At 43.6% G+C, this 20,703-nt stretch overlaps 1 protein-coding gene and 1 long non-coding RNA gene across 2 annotated transcripts in view; one reads left to right on the top strand and one right to left on the bottom strand.

Moving 5' to 3' along the window:
- The window catches only part of LOC133367073 (uncharacterized), a 28,764-nt gene extending 23,518 nt beyond the window's left edge, over positions 1-5,246 (bottom strand). Inside the window, exon 1 of the long non-coding RNA XR_009758510.1 lies at positions 4,839-5,246. This is a non-coding gene — a long non-coding RNA (uncharacterized LOC133367073). The remainder of the gene's footprint in view (positions 1-4,838) is intronic.
- The window catches only part of DUSP22 (dual specificity phosphatase 22), a 63,713-nt gene continuing 48,226 nt past the window's right edge, over positions 5,217-20,703 (top strand). Inside the window, exons 1-2 of the mRNA XM_061590781.1 lie at positions 5,217-5,459; positions 16,366-16,399. Coding sequence (XP_061446765.1) covers positions 5,439-5,459; positions 16,366-16,399 — 55 coding nt within the window. The 5' untranslated portion in view covers positions 5,217-5,438. The remainder of the gene's footprint in view (positions 5,460-16,365; positions 16,400-20,703) is intronic.

The raw sequence follows: 20,703 nt of genomic DNA, 5'->3' as shown, positions 1-20,703 counted from the left end.
TCCTGAAGTGTCTGCTTGCTTTATTTACAGAAATATTCAGTCAAGTGATTTGTTTGCTAGTGAAATGACTTAGCTGAGGGGGTGACTTTTTCCAGTGGAAAGCTGTGGCAGAAATTATTATTTTCTGAAGAAGCACCTTTGGGTGCCCTTTGCCATGTTCCATCTTTAGAAGAAGTGCTTCATGTATGTACAAAAGAGAAAGACTTCTCCAAGGTGGGGTCCTGACTGTGGAATACTCTCCGAAGCATGTTAATCTTCTTTTATTTTCCTGAAGCAAGCAGGCATGAGGAACCTCCAGCCTGTGAGCCAAATTAGGCCTGCCAGGGGTCCTATTCTGGCACACATGACATTTTCCTCAAGCCATGCCCACCTATCTCACACCTCACATCATATGACATTAGGTGTGGGGGAGGTAAATCTGTGGTTGCAGAGGAACATTCCAGAGTCCTAAAGGGTGCTCCTAATTCTTCCTTAGCAAATGGGGCTTTTATTCTGTGCCTTTTAAATTTGGCCCCAAATGCAAGCCCCACCCGGATTGGTTCCATTTGGGAGCTCTGGAGAAGAGCCTATCTGTCCTTGAATTTAAATTTAGCACTGACTGCAAGCCCCACTGACTGAGTCAGGAGCTCCCAATTGGAGCAGATCCCTGCCCAAAATGGGAAACGGCAAATTTAAATTTAGCACCGAGTGCAAGCCTTGCTTTCAGCAGGAACCTTTGCTGGGCCAGCTTTGATTCAAGCCGCAAATATTCTTCCTATGCTTAAAGGTTGGGCTGCAAAGGAAGAAGCGGGAGCACCCTTACGAGTGTGTGCTGGATTCTTTGAAGTTTGACAGCTGATGCCATATGATTGACAGGTAAGCGGCCCCACCAACTTTCAAAAGATCCATGCAGGATGGGCCAGATGTGGATCTAGCCTCCCGGCAGGATCCCATTCCCCAGCCCTGTCCTAAAGCATCCTTCTGCATTTTACCGTTGGTTTCTTAACTGTATTAAAACTTACTTAAAATTGGCTTGTGGGGCTGACTTGAATTTGTGATAGGCTTCAGAGAATCTGTATTCCTTCATCCCAAACTGCTCTGCCAGCTGTCTTCACTCATCCCAACATTCCTGACCATTGGCCATGTTGGCTGGAGCTGATGTGACTAGTAATTCAACAGCACTTGGAGGACCCCATGTTTTCTGTGCCTGCCATAGCTTCAATCACTGACACCGGCAGGGTTGGGAAAGATTCCCGCCTATGACCCTAGAAAGGCACTGCCGCTGCTGAGCTAGAAGGGTCTACATTCTTAGGCAGCTCCTTGTAGCGTTGTTAATGAAGTGAAAAGGGTCCCTGCTTTGCTCAGCCCCATCTTGATCACATGAACTTAGGCTATGGTCTGAAGGCATGAGGTGGTAACCTTGAAGCTAAGGAGGTCTGGGTGTGGTCAGTGCCTGCATGGGTGACTGCCTGAGAATCACATGTACACCCCCTTTGGGTTCCATGATGGAAGGTAAAATATAAATAAAACGAATTATATAAAATTATGTAAACCTTGTCAATCCTTTTTGCCACATCCCAATTTGTTTTAGGTGAAGATTAACTTTGGGTTCTTTTTCCAAGATAAAATTCAACACCGGTGAGCTATGATTTAGATCATCCTCCCCTCCAGCCAGTGCCACCCAATGACACAGGAAGGACAGAGGAAGTAACTGGACCATGCTTTGGTTTATGGCCTTTATTTTCCTAAAGGTGGAGATAAGTAGCCACTTGCTTGGCCCTCCCCATCCGCAGTGTAGGCCTTAGCAAGCTGAGGATCTTCACAGGCTATGCAGTCTATATAGTCACAATAACAATGTGATGGAGGTGCATCTCCTCCTTTGACAGGTCCCAAGCTTGGCTGACCTTCCTCTTTCCTTCTGCCCAATTCCTCAAGACAGAGATGTAAAACAGTGGTGGTTCCGATGCTACAATTGGCTGTAGCAATCAAGAGTCTGGCTAGGATCTTTCCTGTTTGGGATAGCACTGTCCCTTGGACTGCAAAAATAAAAGCTGGGTGTACTCTGGTTTCTAAGTGAACTTGGCTTGTACTAAAGAATTTTGAGGCTGGGGCTATAAATCAGAGATAGGGAATGTGTGGTCCTCCAGATGTTCTTGGACTCCAACTCCCATCAGCCTCAGCCAGCATGGCCAGTGGTCAAGAATAGTGGGCATTAAGAGTCCAACATCTGGAAGGCCACAAGTTCCCCTTCCTTGCTATAAATGGACGTGCACACACACACACACAGAGAACATTTGGAAGTCAATCAACAAAGTATTTTGGCTTGTGCTTTTTATCTCCCTTCTCAGCTGGGCAAAATTAGCTACAGTGCCTTTCTTGTTGCTGGAAGAATGCCTTATTCTTATCAGTGTGTGGCAGATTACTGAAGGATGACATTGCTATTTTGCTTAGTGGGCTGAATGTAGTCTCAGCTATCCACTTTGGGGCAGGGACAGAAGTGAAGCTCATTTAGTAAATGGCATTCAATTGGAACAACCATAGGGCTTCCTGAATGTGTTTCTTAATGTATAAAATCTATACCCCTCAGAGATACCTGGTTTCTCTCTAGTATCACCAGCATGGCTGTGCATTGAACCACACATGGTGCAGTGGTTGCTCAACGTGCAGCCAGTTATCTTTGAGCCTAAATTAAATGCAACAGCCCTATGAAACCTGCTTTGAGCTCCTTGGAGGAAAGAGAAGTACAAATATGACAAATTAGTACCTAATACTGGGTCCAGTATCCTAATTATACACATTTCCTTGATGGAATCTGAATAGGGCTTCTCTTGAGCCATCATGCAGTTTATTCCCTGGCTTGAAAATATAAACCTTGGCAGCTTATAAAGATTGCCTCAAATACAGGGCAAACATTCCAGCCCCATAAATTATTCTCTGGCTTGAATTTGAATCCAAGGTGGAGAAGAGGTCAAGTCCTTCCTCTCTCTCATCCACTTATCTTCCTTGTTGCTCCAATGATGGTGGGGCAGGATCCACTTTCCCACTTAAGGTGCTTGGCACCCTGCTACAACTGTGAGCCTGATACACAGGAAAATGTAGTTTTCCTAGTACCACCAACATCCTGGATTTCCAGCACTGATCAGGGAGCTTCTTTATTTAAATGCAGTTATATACCACTTAATATTTCAAAACTCTCCGCTCAGTGTCGGACTAGATGACCAACTCACTTATTCTATGAGTCCCTGCCAGAAGGGAGGGGGAGAGAGAGAGGGAGGGAGGGAGAGAGAGAGAGAGAGAGAGAGAGAGAGAGAGAGGGAGGGAGGGAGAGAGAGGGAGGGAGAGGGAGAGAGAGAGGGAGAGAGAGAGGGAGAGAGAGAGATCTCCCTCCATTTCACTGCAGCAAGGTAGGGAAACACATAGAGGAAGGGCCATAGCTCAGTGGCAGAGCATCTTCTTTTCATGAAGAAGGTCCCAGGTTCAATCCCCGGCATCTCCAGGTAGGGCTGGGAGAGATCCCTGCCTGAAGAGCCACTGCCAGTCAGTGTAGACAATACTAAGCTAGATGGACCAATGGTCTGACTTGTTATGAGGCAGCTTCCTATGTTCCTATGTAAGAGTGAGAGGACTGGTAAGCTCAATGAGGCATGCATGTATGTGCATGCACCTGCTGGGAACAGGATCAGTTTGCAGCTGGGCTCGCAAGAAACCAAGTCTCCTGGGGGAAAAAAATCAGTTTTCCAAATCCAATTCCAAGCTTGGGTGACTCTACTCCATCAGTAAGTGAAATCTGCTTCTGACTTGTCAGAACTCCACAATACTTTGTTGGCACTCCATATCAGTTGGTTCTTGGTCCCTTTGACCAATGCTCTATGAAGTTATTCAAAACAGGGCAGAATAATAAAACGATTGTCAAGAGGAGTGGCCTCTTTTATACTTGCAGATGCTTTTAAACAAAAAGGTAGGTTTATAAACTAGAAGACTGGCTTTAAAATGATGTGCTTCTATAAAGTGCGTGAGGAATCAGTGACCCTCCAGGACTTGTTGAGACTCCAGCTCACATCAGCCCAAGCCAGCACAGTCAACAGACAAGGAGTTGTAGCCCAGCAAGCTCTCCGCTCCCAGCTATAAACTATATTTTGGTTTTAAATAGAGTCAATTTTTTAAAGCACAGCACGTTTTCAAAATTGTTCCTATAATTAAGAGATTAAATACTCTTTGGTATACTAAGGACACCAGACAACCATTAGCAATAGTAAGAGACACAAATAATTTTTAAAGGCTGCAATCCTATGACCATTTACCTGGGCATAAACCCCACTGAATGAAGAGGGACTTAATCCTTTGTAAGCACGCATAGGATAGCACTACACTAAAGTTGAATATTGTATGATACATGAAAAATTGCTTGTGGACTTCCCCACTATTGCTAATGGTAAGCTATTTGGGGGGGGGCAGAGGAAGGATGTGCTAAAACTAATGGGATAACGGGAACATTGTACATACCCCTGCCGGTAATACTACTTTTAACACTATGAGGGCCATTTCTGCAAACCAACTCTCGTCTATCTGCAGTCCTTGAATACACCATTTCAAGGCTTCTGAAACTTTAGCTATAATTGGAACATCCAAACATATGAAATACAAGAAAATAATTTTGCAGACTAGCAATTTACTGGAAAAGGCCCAGTCACGAGGGCTTGAACTACTTTCTTACAAATCCTGTTTTGCATACATAGGAAAAATAGAAACATTTATATGCAAAAAGAAAAATATGTCGCGAAATTGGTCTGTAACTACTCAGAAATCATACAACTGCCTCCACCCCCACAGCGCATACAGAAGTACCAAACGTCGCTTACTCATCCTTCCAGGAATGAAAGTAGGCGGGGCTCTCACGGTATGTAGAGTGCTCAACAAGGTGCAAATGTTTGGTGCTGTGCATGCCGGGAGCGGTAGTTTTTGAGCCACATTTTTGCCTGGTAAGCGGATGAGGGTGAAAACTACGAGTTCCAGAGGAGCTAGCGGAGATATCTGGAGAAGCTTTCTCGGCGCCTGGATTCTAATCACAGGTGGGAGTGGTGAAGGCAGGAGGGCCGGAGCGAGTGAGACACGCAATTCCTGGCAATGCAGGCTTGTAACTAGTTCATCTGGGCTTTTATCCAGTGAAGTCCAGAGGCGGCCAAGCGGAAAAAATTCTGATCATAAGACGTCTAGGAGGAAAGTCCCAGACTCTCAGCCGGGGGGAGGGGCAGGGGGGGAGGGGGAGGGACGGAGAGGAAAAGATGCTTGTTGACTTTCCGCAGAATAATAATTAGCACTATAATATCCTATATATCTAACTGCTAATTCATACGGGGTACATTCTTTTCCCCCTCCCCCAGCATTTTTGATTTGCAGCTTCCCATCTATTAGGCTGCTTCCAGTCTCTGATGCTAAAGTTTCAGATCGCTTAGAGAGCCATGGGGAATGGGATGAACAAGGTAAACGCTGCTTATTCTATTTTTTTTTTTTAATTTGCGTTCGTGCTCGCGGGTGATTCACAAAACCGGCGACGATCTCCACCCTCCCGAACCTTGTTTTGAAAATAGTGCGTTAAGTAACACTTCCTTTCGGGGAACTTTCTGGATGCTTAATGACAAAAATGATCTTTTGGTTGGAAAACGAACTTGGAGGATGTATGCCCGTCTGTGTCTTGTGAAAACTATACGCACGTGCAGCCCAAGCACGTGTAGCCCAAGCACATGTGTGTTTACTCGGAAGTAAGCCGAACTGAGTTCATGAGGCTTTGCTGCAACTAGGCTGCAACTCTATGCGCTGTTAGCTGGGAGGAAGGTGCACTGAAGTGGGGCTTATTTCTGAGTACACAGGCAGAGGATTGTTTTGTGAGCCTGTATAGTACAGCAGCCGCTGTGTTTGGGGCTAGGATTGTCATGCCTGTTTTCGCGAGGAGCCCTTACCCTAAAGATAGGGAGGAGAGAAGCATTCGCCTCAAGTTGGCTCACAGATACGGGTCGGCCCTCCTACAACTGATCAACAGCAGCACATAGGTGTGCATTTTCACGGCTCGTTTCCTCCAGTATCTGCCTATTTCTTATTTGCATATGCAGACGGAAACGCTCCGGATAGTCGAAGAACTTGCAGCTGGGTTATTCGGCAGCGGGGTCAACTTGTGCGTGCTCGTTAAATCGCTCCGATATTCTATTCTTCATAGTTCTTCATTGTTTATAACGGGGGTGGGGAACCTGCAGAGTTCCAGATCTTGCTGGGCTTTCAACTCCCACTCGCCTCAGCCTGCATTTGGCCAGTGGCCAGGAATGATGGGAATTGTAGTCCAGCAACAGCTGGAGGGTCACAGATTCCCATTCCCAGGTGTATAATTCTTGATAGAAAGGAGATCCTGGGCTTGTCTCTTTCAAGACTGCTGATCTTACATGTTGCCAGTATTCTACCCTCCAAGCTGATTGGTGGTTCACATATGTGCATCAACTGCCCCCATTAATATATATTGTGTCGAAGTTGATATGGAACCTGCCTCTGTGGAGTAGCACAATCTCTGATGGCTCTTCATGCTGACATATGATATTGGAGTTACTAAGAGTTTGCCATTTCCAAATTGGAAGAAAAAAGGAAGGGGGGGAGGGAAGCAGAAGAGTTAGGCCGTGTTTCATTGTGTCTGCCTGAAAAGAAGTGGGGTGATGTGCATGTGTGAACTGTGCTGTAATGCCCACCTTACGATATGTTGTGTGATGTCTCTGTTAACGAAAAGAGGATTGTGGGAAGCTGCTTTACACTGAGTCAAACCACTGATCCAACTAGGTCAGTATTATCTGCACTGGTTGGCAGTGGCTCTATAGAGTTTCAGAAAAGAATATTTCCCAGCCCTAACTGGAGATGCTGGGATTTGAACCTTTCCATACAAAGCATATGCTCAACTGCAGTTCAGCTGTAGTTCAGTAGTGGTGGTGGGGAGCAGGTAATCATTAGGACTTTTTTCTGTGAAATTTCTCAGTATAGCAGTCCTTCCAAGCAGCTGTTTACATCAGCAAGCTATCTTAGAACTCTGTTGGTAGGCACATCGTGCCAGTGTAAATCTGGTTCATCAAACAAAGTTTCTTATGTAAACTGGTTTAGGATTGTAATCCATCTTTAATTTTATTTATTATTTAAAATACTTAGAATCCTGCCTTTCCCCCCGCAAAAATGAATTAAATGCACCTTACATGAAAGTACATCTTAAAGTAAATAAGAAATTTAGTACAAGATTACAAATCCAGCAGTATCAAATAAAACATGGATGTGGCTGTCTAGATGTTGTTGACCTACAAAGTTTATCATCCCATATCGTTGGCCATGCTGATTGGGGCTGAAGGGAACTTGAGTCCAACAACATCGGGAGCATCAATGAGTTTTCCATACTTGAAATAAAACCTCAGTAGTGGAAGTGAACATAATTAAAATAACAAGGGGAAGAGAACACTCGATTACAACACTCAGGCTGTGTGCACACCATGCTTTGAAATCCCCCCAGGAATCCTGGGAATTGTAGTTTATGCCATACAGAGATACAATTCCCAACACTCTTAACACCCAGGATTCTTTGTTTGTCTGTCCGTGTGTGTGTGTGTTGAATGTGTTTTAAAAGTATGGTGTGTATTAGTGTTGGAATGCACTGTCAATTTCAGTTCTGTCAGTTTCTAATTTTTCTAATCTTAAATTCGGTTCTCTACATTTCTGCAGCAATTTGCGTTGTTTTTTAAAATGAAAATTCTTTAGCATTTTAGTGTGAATTTCTCCTAATAAATACAGTTTTCCATGCAGTTTTGACTAATGTCCGCAGTTTTTGCAAGCAATATTTCCTAATACATGCATTTTTGTAAACATTGCTTGGTTGAACAACTGGATCACAAAATTTGGATAAGTGTGATTTTTGAAGGATGGCTCTTTTGGTTCTCATAATGTTTGAAGAGTGTGAATTTGATAAATTTGACGTTAAATGCAAACTGAATAGAATTCCTCCCCCATCCCTAGTGAGTACACAGCCTCACTTAAAAGTCTTCTGAAGCAGATGTCTTTGCCAGATTTCTAAAAAAATTGTGTCAGGGCCTGATGACCCTCCCATGGGAAGGCATCCCACAGTGGTGTTGTCTGCTGCTGGTAGCTGTCTGCTGGGCCCATATCTCATTGGCCAATGATATCTGGAACAAGGCCCTGGTGTTGAATGAAGCACACAGGGAGGAACATAGGAAGAAAGGTACCGGGTACCAAGCTGTTTAGGACTTTAAAGGTCAAAACCAGCACCTTGAATTGAGCCTGGTAGTGGATTGGCAACCAATGCAAGTCTGGTAGCAGCATTTCCCTAGGATCAAATGTAAATGAGAGATAGAGCTGGATGTTGGCCTACTTCTTTAGAACTGGCTCCACCTTTTATATGGGTGACTACACAACTACGCTCAAGCTGTACTACCACTCTAGCTTTTATGGATTTTATGCTGTTCTTGATGTTTGTGCATTTTGGGGTGGGTAGAATCTGTAAACTCCAGTGGAGCAGTGAAGCAATAAACTGTAAGTGGAAATGGACTGCCTTCAAGTCGATCCCGACTTATGGCGACCCTATGAATAGGGTTTTCATGGTAAGTGGTATTCAGAGGTGGTTTACCACTGCCTTCCTCTGAGGCTGAGAGGCAGTGACTGGCCCAAGGTCACTCAGTGCGCTTCATGGCTGTGTGGGGATTCGAACCCTGGTCTCTCGGGTCATAGTATAACCCTCTAACCACTACATCACTATTAAATTGTTGAATAGCCATCAACAAAAATTATGAGATGCAGTAAAATATAAGATTGGTTCACCTGTTAGGTTCTCTTGAAGGAAGCAGAGTCTGCGCCACTGAGCTGTATACATAAATTTCAAAAGTGTGGGGTAAGGGGGTTAGATCCCCCCCCAATCCTAGGCATGATCAGGAAACTAACAAATTGCTTTTGCATCAAGGCGAATTGCTGTTCTCTAAGTGCTCCATAATTTTTAGTTTGATTACTTACTAGTTCCTTTAAAAAAAAAATCAAGTGTACGGATAATTGTGAAAACTCATTGAGCGGTATAGTGAATGTGATAGTTTACCATTTTGTTTGCCATTAAATAAGCAAAGATGCACCTGAAAAATAGGTGATACTCATCCTGCCCTGATTACCTTGAACTCCCCAACATTCTTCAAAAACGCTTCTGGAATCCATGGCCATGTACCTACTTACCAGACATTTGCTTCTTCCATAGCAAAATAAAATTGTTAGCCAGGTCTCAAATGTGAATATAGTAAAACTGGCATGTGTGTGTCTTTTTTTGGTATGAAGAAGAGGAGTTGTTAATTTTAAGTATAGAGTTCTCTTTAATTTAAATGTTATTTTCATACAATTTTCTCAAAATAATTTGTTCCACGGCTTATAGGCCAACAAAGTTATATATGCATAAATAGAGCTTCATGCCATCAAAGTGCTTCTCCCTTGTTTAATAGTTATCCCTCCTGCCTCCCTTCCTCCCCATATCAAACAGTATGAAATTAAAAACCTGAAAATGCAAATTTTAAATGGCAGGGAGAAAAAGAAGGGAAAGTGTTGGTGCGTACTTCCTGCTTGAGCATACCAGGGTAGTGCTGTCATTATGAGCTCCTTTAAGCCTAAAGGCCTCCGCATAAGGATCCCCACAAATGCTCATTTTGATGTGAAGCTGTGCCTGTGTATGGGTGGGGCTTAATTTGGAAGATGGCTGTGGCCATGACAAGTCCCTCCCACATTGCCATTTGATACCTCCCTTTGTTTTTGCATGAACTTGGCACAAGCAGTGATAAGGCTATCCATTGCCCTGTTGTGGCCAGTGGAATGACTGGGCTTGTGAGCTGAATCTGCCCATATTTTTCAATCGGTATTTACTGTAATGCTGTGTTTGATGCCATAATTACATACTCGTGTCCTAAGAAGCTTAGAGACTAACTGCAAAGCCACATTCCCCTGGAGAGGATTTGGCCTCTCTGTATCAATGTCCTTAGTTGGTAAATGGAGTGTACCCTTTTGCCATAACCATGTATGGTGTAGACAAGAGAAATCTGCCAGCAGTGGATTACTTCAATTTTTTTTTAAAAAAACAGCCCTTTGTTCTTAAGCCAGAGAGGCTTATTTGCTTCCTTAATGTTTCTGACAAAGACAACCCCCAGAGACGGCTAACAGCTGTTGTTGCCACAATTGGATCATCTGGCTGTTGTTCACTCTTGCCCATTGTCTGACCTGTCTATAATGCTGCATAAAGTAGCTTGTCTGCTCTTGGAGCCTTTATGAAGCGGAATTGGTGGCATTTGCCCACATTCTTCCTCTCGCATATTCTTGTCTCTCCCACCTTTCCTCCTTCCTTTCCCCCCTTCCCCCACTGTCTGTTTCATCTTGTAAGCTCCCTGGGGGCGGGAACTTGCCTTGGTAACTTTGGCAAGTCATAGGAACATTAGAAGCTGCTTTATACAGAGTCAAACCAGTGCTCCATCAAGGTCACATTGTTTGCATCAGTGGCTCTCCAACATTTTCCCCCATGGACCACTTGAAAATTGCTGATGGTCTTGGTGGATCATTAAATGATTTTTCTGCCTGTTGTATCCATTGTAATATGCTGTGCTAGATCCTGTATGATTTTAATTGTATATTAATTGCTTCTTTTATTGTGTCTGATTGTGTTTCAATTTGCATTCCATAGAATTTACATTGTAATACCAGCAAGTACAATGTAAGAAATGAAAGAAGCAATAAAATACAAAATCGATATGAATATTTAACACTGACATGCTGGGAACCACCTGAAGCTCACTGACCATAGTTTTAGAACCCATGGTCTACACGGAATTGGCAACAGACTCTCCAGGGGTTCAGACAGAACTATTTCCCAGCCATACTTGGAGATGTGAGGAACCTGGGACTCTGGAAAAGAAAGCTTCTGCTCTTCTACTGAACTACAGCCCCTCCCCTGGGCCATCATATATACTGGTGGTATGACATAAATCAGGGATGGGGAAATTGTGGTCCTCTCAATGTCGTTAGACTCCAGCTCCCATCAACCCCAGTCTACTTGGCCAGTAGTCAGGGATGATGGGAGTTATAGTCATGCAACATCCAGTGGACTACAGGTTCTCCATCCCTGGTTTAAATAAAAATGCACCCAACAATCCCTCCTGTATCTAATCCTTATGGAAGCCCACCTTGCATTTTTGAAAGTCATGGTGTTAGGATGTGGGTGGGTGACTTCCCCAGTTTAGCATTCTACTATGGAGGGAAAAATGGATGTCAAATCACATGTGTTGGAACAACTCTAAATATGGGCTTATCGTTACCTTCCTCCTTGCTTCTGGTCTATTCTGTAACTGGTTTCACATTTATACCCATTCGTAACCATGTTAGAACTAAGTCTCCTTGATTTTAGCATAAATTACTTTCAGGTATGCTTAGGCTTGCAACCTGACAGCACAACCTGTGTATGTCAGTTCAGAAGGTGGTCTCATTAGTTCAATGAAAGTTACTCCGAGATAAGTAAGTATGAATAGAGTTGAGGCCTAATTTTTTTCCCCAGTCATGGGAGATTGGATGGGGCAGAATGAGCCGTGTGCCCTGGAGTGATGGATTTTCCATTATTCCTTGCAGTGCGGTGGAATTGTGGCACAAAAAGCTTTTCTCTTGTTGGCAATAACACTAGCATAATTATTATTACCAATGGTGCTTTAATTTTCCATTTTCCATCAAAAGTTGGCAGTGTGACCTATGTGGCGTCCATCCCACCCCTTTGTTACCTCAAAATACCTTTTTGTTCTTTCTGCTTCCCCCTCTTGACAGCTAGTGGGAACATTCACACCTCAAAACCTGGTGGGGCATTGTGTGTCTATATATGCTTGGTAAAGGGCCTGGAATTTGGATCCTGACTCCCTTGTTTCCTGAATATTGTTGCCCTTAAAAGCATATTAAAGATTTCAGTGCTTAGGAGAGGTGAATAGTAGCATTGGTCTCTTTTTCACATGAATGCACTTCTGTAATAACAGTGCTGATGTGCTAACAGGTGTTGACTTATATTCTCCAGGCCATTTACTCTGGAGTACTAGTATCGAAGTCTTTGGGGCTACTCCACCCCTCCTCCTGCCAAAAAGTTACGGATTTGTAATCTTACACTGCGGTCCTAGGCACACTTACTTAGAAGTAAGTTCCATTGTAATTAGTTGTCATTCCTCCTGAGTAAAATAAGATTGAGTGGTTTATTTGTAGTGGGTGACTTGGATATACTGAGCAAACCAGTTTGGACAGTGCAATTACATGCATTTCTGTTCAGAAGTAAGCCCCATTTGATTCAGTGGGATTTACCCTTAGGTAAGTGTGTAAATTATTTGTAGACTTAGTAGAATAGTAGAATTCTTAGTAGAATAAGATGGCAAACTATATTTGGCTAATTTTAGGGAATTTGGGCCTTTATGTAGGTCCATTGACCGTAGTCAATTTGCGATGATTTAAAAAGATCTATGCTAGTTGAGGCTCTTTCCTGTCGCTTTGTCTGATGTAAAAATTAAGTCTTGGGGGTGTTTCCAGTCATCATATTAGCAGCATGTTGGTAAATGCTGGTGGTCTGATTGCGTAGTAATTGTACACTCTACATTGTCTACATATATGTATGTTTTGTAATTCTTTCTGCTGGATATGATTAGCTTTGTGGGTATTGGTGGTTTCCGCAATGTTAATTCATTTGCTTTAGTTAAAGAGACTTACTTTTGACCCTCGCAAACTATGCCTGGGCAGCACTGAATTAAGTCCCATCATTACCCATTTCCAAGTTCTTTTGTGCCGTTAGCCACCTAATTGGCTAATCAGGATCACCATACAAATATTTGGACATTTTAAACCAAAGGAAGGTCACTTTGGAACTATAGCATTCAATAAATAGTCTATCTGTTTAACTGATATGGGATTTGTAGAAATAAAGAATCTTTTTTTTTATGTGAAACTTGTTCTCCAAATCAGAGGCATCTGTCAGTTCTGGCATTTTTATTTGCTAATGAGATTTAAAAAACAGCCCTTTATTGACAGACTCCTGGGTGAGGTACATGTGTAGTTAAAATCAAAGTAAGAATAATAAAATATAATACCGCACAAAAGTCACAAAACCCATGAGATATAAAATAATTAGCATTTAAAACCTGTAGTCATAAGCAGGTGATTCAGTACTGAGAACTGACTGACAAACTGTTGCCTCTTCCCCAAAGTCTGGGCAAAACGTTTAAGTGTCAAGACCATCCTTGGCTTCATTTCACAGTGCATTAGAGTTCGATGAGCATCACTCAAGGACACTGAAGTGTTTTTATGATCTTTTTTAGAATTGTCAGGTGGGATGGCTACTTACGTTTAGAGACTAGGCAAGCATCTTCTTGTGCTGACTTGTTGCCCTTTGCTATTGTTAATAGAAAGCACTGGGAAGCAATTCCTTTTTTCTCATGTGGGAGCATTTCCATGCCAGCCTTTTCCAAAGAAAGTGTGGTGTCGATGTGGAGGCGCCCTATATGGTGAGGATGTAAGGCCATCCATAAAGTATGGCAGGCATCAAGAAAAGGTAGCGAAGTTACGATGAAGGAATTGAACAATGGTTATAAACATGCGAAATGGGCCTTAAAAAGCATGGCCTACTTAGTGACAATCCCTGTGCTTTAGCAGGGTTAACGGGAGCGGTATAGCCAAGTCCTCGCACAAAGGCGTACCCTACGAGGTGTTACGGTGAGAGGAATGACACCCATGGTGGGTAAATAACTGGAGATGCACTCTAATCGACATATGTTTTGGTGCATATGCAGGCTATGCGCTTGCATGCCCCTTCAGAGAGAGGGGGGAAAGTAATGTGTAAGATATCACACTTGCATTGTTACAGTTGTCACGATCCGGTGGTAAAATATGACATGGAAAAGCTCCTGCTACTTTAACTGGCATTTTGACTGTTGTCGCTGGCCTATTAATAAAAAATTTCAAGTTGCATATTCCTTGCAAATGTCAAACCTCTGATATCAGCCTGCTTGCATTCCTGAAATGAGGAACATGTTTCCTGCCTCTTTCTGTGTCGTTGTCACAAGAAGGCTGATCTGGTAAAGATCATGAGAGGCCTGATAAATCTGTGTGTGTGCAGGTGCTTGTGTGCTAACCTCTTGTTAAGCCTGATTCATGCGGCTTACATCCTTTTAAAATTGTTTGCTTTCTGTTTGGAGCTTGTTCAGGGCTCAGGAATGATCAAAATTAGGTTCTGGTCAGCCTTGGGTGTCGAGTGGGTTGAAGTGACCATTCAGTCATATGGGGGATGCCACTGGTGCCGGTGGCAACTTGCAGGAGGGGGATATTCATCAGGGCTGTAGCAAAGGGAAGAAGAGTTAACCAACTCCCCCTCTTTCACATGCTACAATTCCAGTCGCTCTGTCTCCTTCCTCCCTGGCTGCTATTTAAATATGGAAAACCAAACAGCCCTAATCTGACGTTGGAGCTGCTGTTCTAGGCAAGGAGCTGTTTGTTTGTAGAGGCTTGTTACTTCTGATCCTCTCTGTGTCCTCGCCTTCCCCCCCCCCACCAAATGGTGTGAGGGCTGGAGATCCTGTGCCAAAACCCACGGCACATGATTACCTCCCTGTGCACAGCAGATGCCGCATAGCTGGGTTTCATTTAAGGTGGGCGTGCCCACGGCTGCTTGGTTCTTCTGAGCCCTTTGGAAAGAGAGACTGACTGTTAAACCACTCTGAGAATTGTATTTCTATGAGGGGAATGGGATCTTCCAACACTCTTCTTCACCAACTACTCTTCCCAGGATTCTTTGGGGGAAGCCATGCCTGGAATAATAGTGGAATAAATATAAGGTGTGAATGGGGCCAGGGTTTTTGTTAGAATAACATGGGGAGGAGCCAATTCGAGCTCCTTCGGGAGAAAGGTGGAATATAAATGCCCTGCAAATAGTAATTAAAAACATCTGAGTCAGCTTAAAAAGACATTGTCATTGCAGGAGGTTAAAAGCCCAGTAGATTTTTTTTAAAAAAAAAAAAGAAGAAGAAAAACCAAACAGCTCTAATCTGACTTTGGGCTGACAATGCCCTAAAACTCAAGAAATTGGGAGGCAACTGAACCTTGTTTGGGATGGAGTTCCACAGTCGGGGTCATTCTTGAGAAGGTCTGCCTGCATGCCCCCACCAAGTGCGCCTCTGAATATAGTGGTATGTGGATTAGGATCTTGTTGGTGGCACCTGGCTTATAGAACTCCCTCCCCAAAGGGCTTTAGCTGTGGAATGCAGGTCCATGCAGAAGGAGACGGCACTTTAGTTTTATTCTCTTCTGCTCTCATCCCTCTTTGAAGCCTTACCCTGTTATTTATATTTATAAATCCATGTCCTCTTTGTCTTTTTTCTTTCTTTTTCTCTTTCTCTATCTGTCAGTAAGAAATATATCCTTTACAGAATTAAGCTTTTTAAGAATCCCCCCCCTCCTAGTGAGAGCTTATAGCAGACCTGGTCTGATCCCATCTGGAAATCATACACTGGAAATGGATTGTCTACCCCAAAAAGTCTGGATGTAGGCTGGTCCTGCCTCACATACCCCCCCCCCAAGTGTATTAGCAATCCTGTTTCCACTGCCATTATAGCTTCTTCATGTCCTTCTACCTCTAAGTTGCCAAACAGAGACTTCAGGGTCCAGATTTGGCCCTTGGACCACCACTTGCTGATTCTTCCTCTAATTTTAAATGTTTAAAGGATAGCTTGGAGATGGCAGTGATGGCAAAGTAGTTAGTCCATGTTGAAGGACACACAAGTCAGGGCTGAGTCAGTGGGTACCTAAATGTCATTAAGTTCTGGAGGCTTAAAAACAAGGCAGAAACCATCCCAGTGCCAGCTTAGTGCCAGCCTCGAGTTCAAAGACAGGCTGTCTTAAGAAGCCCTTCGTGAGTTTTGATTTAAATTTAGCCATTGCCATTCCTGATCTAGCTAATCTCTCTCTCTCTCGCTCTCTCTCTCTCTCTCTCTCTCTCTCTCTGTGAGTGTGTGTGTGTGTGTGTGTGTGTGTGTGTGTGTGTGAGAGAGAGAGAGAGAGAGAGAGAGAGAGAGAGAATGCTTAGTTTAGAGGTTTGTTTTAATGGCTTTTCTTTTTACTGCTATTAAGCTATGGGACATTGGAACCAAAAAGAAAAGAAAATCACAGCGAAGTGTTAAAGGGTGGGGAACATTGCAAGGAAAAACATGTTGACCTCGCTATGTTTTCTGTACACCTAAACTGCGTTATGTTCCATCCTGTATGCAAATTGAACTGCGTCAGATTGTGATACCACAAGAGATCTACATTTGATATTATATTACTTTCTTGCAGATTCTTCCTGGCTTGTTCCTTGGAAATTTTAAAGGTAAGTTTAATCTCCTTAGCAGCTACAGTGTAGGGCTATGTGCTGCTTATAAATGTTGGGGAGCCTCCCACTGTTGTTGAACTACAACTTCAGCCACCATGTGTTACAACAAGAGCTGGAGGGTCACATGTCCCCCACCCCTGTCTTAAGGAGATGTGGCCAACAGTTGCTTGTGTGAAGAAAACACAAGTCCCTACCTAAATCTCTCCACTTTTATGAGCATCTTCGCTAAGCTGGCAGATTGTGTATCTGTCATCCCCTTTCCATTCAGTGTAGAGTATATCTCTGTGATCCTCAGAACCTTGTATTTAAAGGTGGCCCTTGGAGCCAATGTATACTCTGCCATTCCAAAGTCTGGGGAAGACAAAATAGGGTTTGCCAATTAAAAAAAAAAAGAATCATGGGGCAGAGACCATCAGACTCTCACAGAACAATATGGGAAAAGTTGTGCAGGGAAGGAGGTGTAATGCCAATCCCCCTTGCCGTGTCTGAGGAGGGAGAGCTCAGGACAGATGGGCCCCCCCACAAGCTGTATCCAGCCCACGGCCTGCTAATTCTCCACCCCTTTTCTATCACTACTACCTTCTCTTCCTACTCCTCCCTGTTGGTCTTTTTACTACCCTGCTTTTCTCACCTTAACAGAGCCTTTGCAAGCATTTGCAGAGAAATGGATGAACAATGCACATGCTGCAGTCTGCAACATAGGAGCTAGGGGGCAAGCTCCGCATCTGGTGCCGTAGTGGTACATGTGCATGGGCCACATAGCTTAACCATGTTCACCAAGTGAAAATGTGTTGCTTGCTTTCACACACACAAACTCTAGTTTAACTCAAAGAATTTGGCCCAAGTACCAAAATCCTGGCAAGACACTTTCCTCCCGTGATTGACTGTCAACCCAGAGTAAAACAAGGAACTCACTCTGGTCTTGTGCAGCATATTGTGTACCTACTATACATTTTGTTAAGTTGTTTGTCTATTCTCTATTCATTTAGATGCCTCTTAACATATCATAACCAAATTTTGCATTATGGTTCCTGAAATCAAGTAGCAGGTTTTTGACTGTTTGGATACAATTAGAAACCCTTTTGAATCAAGATGGTGGATTAAACCTTTCAAAACTACACAGACTTTTTGGTTTCTTAGAATTCCTGAGCAATGCCAGGCATGAGGCTGCTACTACTTATAAAAAGGCAGCTAACATTTTTGAAATATAAGATAATTGGAAATTCCATATTGATCAATCCATCTGAAGTAGTCTGCCATGCTTCAGTGAGGCCTAAAGTATTGTTGCACGCCTCCCCAATCTCCGAGCCATGAGATTTCAGGGGTCCCTGCGCTCGCCCTGGGTTTAGTTTCCTTGGGAAGAAGGTCAGCGGAGACTGTGGTGTCTTTATGAAATACGGTTTGTTTATTTACACACATTCCAACCTGAGCTTAGGATGGAGGGGTTCAAGGCATCAGCAGTCCAATATCCAGCTTTTCCATCAGGGTTACAGGAGGCATGCTAAAGCCATTGTGCAGAGAGCCAGCCTCTCTGTCTGCCTCCAGTTTCCAGCCTTTCGCCAGACACAACTCAAACTACAAGCCTCTCCTGGTCCCCAGGAGGGGGGGGGGAGGTTCTCCTGAAGGGTTTCAATGACAAAAGGATCTCCCTGGCCCATTCACCAGTTGCTGGGCACCTGAAAGACCAATTAGCAAACTTGTCATTCTATTAGCTTAACAAAAGAAACTTATCTGGCCAGCAGAGCCAGCCCCTCACCCCAAGGCACAGGGTTCCAAATCTGAGGCTGGAAGGGGACCCACAGAAATCATCCATTCCAACCCCCAAATTCACAACAGTATAATGGTAATAGAATATTCTTTTTTAAAGTTTGAGAGATCTAATTACCTACCACTGGAAAATAAGAGTTTATTTCTACATTTAGCTATCCTAAATCAATGTGGGTGCCTCCAGGTAACAACAAAACAAGTAACCTTTTTTTGTTAATATTATACTAGCCTGATTTCACTACAAACTGCAGAATGTGCAGGCCCTGTACAATGCATTACCTTACTCAGAAGAGAAAATTGTCTTCGGAAATGTCATCCACACCTGTCTGCTTAACTAGAGTGTTTGCTGCTGGTAAAACTTCAACTAGCTGCTCTTTTCACTGTAAAGTATGACTGTTGCCACTCTTGCTGCTACTCAACTGTCTTCTTAACTAACCTCGCTACCCATTTCCATGTAAAAGCTCATATAACATTGTTGCTACTGCTGGGGGGAGAGGGGTAAAAGGCAAATAAGTGGCAAAATTGGTAAGCAGTTTGTTAATTTCACTTCCCATTTGACTTTAAACTGTAGCTGGGAAGGTGAAAGGAAGAAAGCTATGTCAATATCACATCCCAGCCTCTTGCCCCTGCAATCAAAAAAGTGGCCTTGTCTGGAGTTACCGTTGCTATAGTGAAGGATAGGGAATCTGTAGCCTTTCAGATGTTGTTGAATAATACAGCTCCCATAATTCCTGACCATTGTTCACACTGAAGGGGCTCGGAGTCTAACAACATGTGAAGGTCCCCAAGTGTCCTATCTCTGAGCTGTGGTTTAGCATTATGGGTTTTATCCGCTAAGGTGAACATTCTATCAGTGCAAGGATTTCTCCTTGTACAGTGGATATTCTCCCCCTGTACACCCTCGAAATCAGTTCTGAGCAGTAGTGTAGTGCCAAATTCAGAAGTGCATGGTCCCTTCATGATACAGCCATACCCCTCCCCCCTTTTTGCTAATGGGCTGAGAATGAGATCCAGGGATTAATGCAAAGTTCTACACTTAGGAAAAACAAACCAAATGCACAGTTATAAGATGTGGGATACTTGGCTCAGCCATACGACATGTGAGAAGGATCTTGGAATTGTTGTTGATCACAAGCTGAATGAGCCAACAGTGTGATGTGGCTGCAAAAAAGGCAAATGCTATATTAGGCTGCATTAACAGAAGTATAGTTTCCAAATCGCGTGAAGTATTATTTCCCCTCTATTCAGCACTGGTTAGGCCTCATCTCGAATACTGCGTCCAGTTCTGGTCTCCGCACTTCAAGAAGGATGCAGACAAACAAACAGGTTCAGAGGAGGGCAACAAGGATGATCAGGGGACTAGAAACCAAGCCCTATGAGGAGAGACTGAAAGAACTGGGCATGTTTAGCCTGGAGAAGAGAAGACTGAGGGGAGATATGATAGCACTCTTCAAGTATATGAAAGGTTGTCACACAGAGAAGGGCCGGGATCTCTTCTCAATCATCCCAGAGTGCAGGACATGGAATAAATGGCTCAAGTTGCAAGAAGCCAGATTTCAACTGGACGTCAGGAAAAACTTCCTAACTGTTAGAGCCATACGACAATGGAACCAATTACCTAGAGAGGTAGTGGGCTCTCCAACACTGGAGGCCTTCAAGAGGCAGCTGGACAGCTATCTGTCGGGAATGCTTTGATTTGGATTCCTGCATTGAGCAGGGGGTTGGACTTGGTGGCCTTATAGGCCCCTTCCAACTCTACAATTCTATGATGCCTTCTCCCACAACTATAGAAGTCCCTAGGAGCCAAAAGGCATGAAAGGGGAGAGTGTTACCTACTGAAGAGAGTCTTCTCAGTGGCTGATTCATCTCCTTTCACTCTGATTAGCTCCTATCAGCAGGAAAGGACAAAGAAGCATGTTAGAAGACTCTTCTTGGTGGCTAATATACTCCCCTTTCATGCTGATTGGCTCGTAGGATGCTGGAGACATAGGGACCCTGCTGGGACCCTGCTCCCCAAAAAGTAAGGAGTCTAAGACCCTCCAGACCCTGGATAACTACACCTCTGGTTCCCCCTACCCTTTGAAGCAAATTTGGGGACAGCGTGGGGCATGTGGTGGGGGAAGAGAAGGGGGGAAGTCCCATTGTGCCAGCCGCAATCCTTGCACGCATGCAACTGTTTAATTCAACCCTATGTGAATGTGCTTCCCTTCACCCCTCTCCTCCAGTGCAATCACAAAGAGGAGACCGGAAGCTTTACTTTGATTTTCAATTAACCTCACTTTAGTACTGTGTCCAAACCTGGACAAACTGTGCTAATACTTGACTGTGGTTTACTGATGCAAGCAAAGTAATTTTGAACTATGGTTTATGGCGTGTTTCAATAAGCCATTGTTAAGATTTAGCACAGTTTAGGTTCAGACCTTCCAGTCTCATTGCAGCCATGCTGGGAGAGAGGCCTTGATGAGCCCAAGATTTTCCCAAGCTTGTCCATGTTATTCTAAGCCACAGTTTAGCATGATGTATGTACAACGTCA

The sequence above is a fragment of the Rhineura floridana genome, chromosome 1 (assembly GCF_030035675.1).
Source record: "Rhineura floridana isolate rRhiFlo1 chromosome 1, rRhiFlo1.hap2, whole genome shotgun sequence".
Lineage (NCBI taxonomy): Eukaryota > Metazoa > Chordata > Lepidosauria > Squamata > Rhineuridae > Rhineura > Rhineura floridana.
The sequence above is the reverse complement of the archived record's forward strand: the minus strand, read 5'-3'. Positions and strand labels throughout refer to the sequence as shown.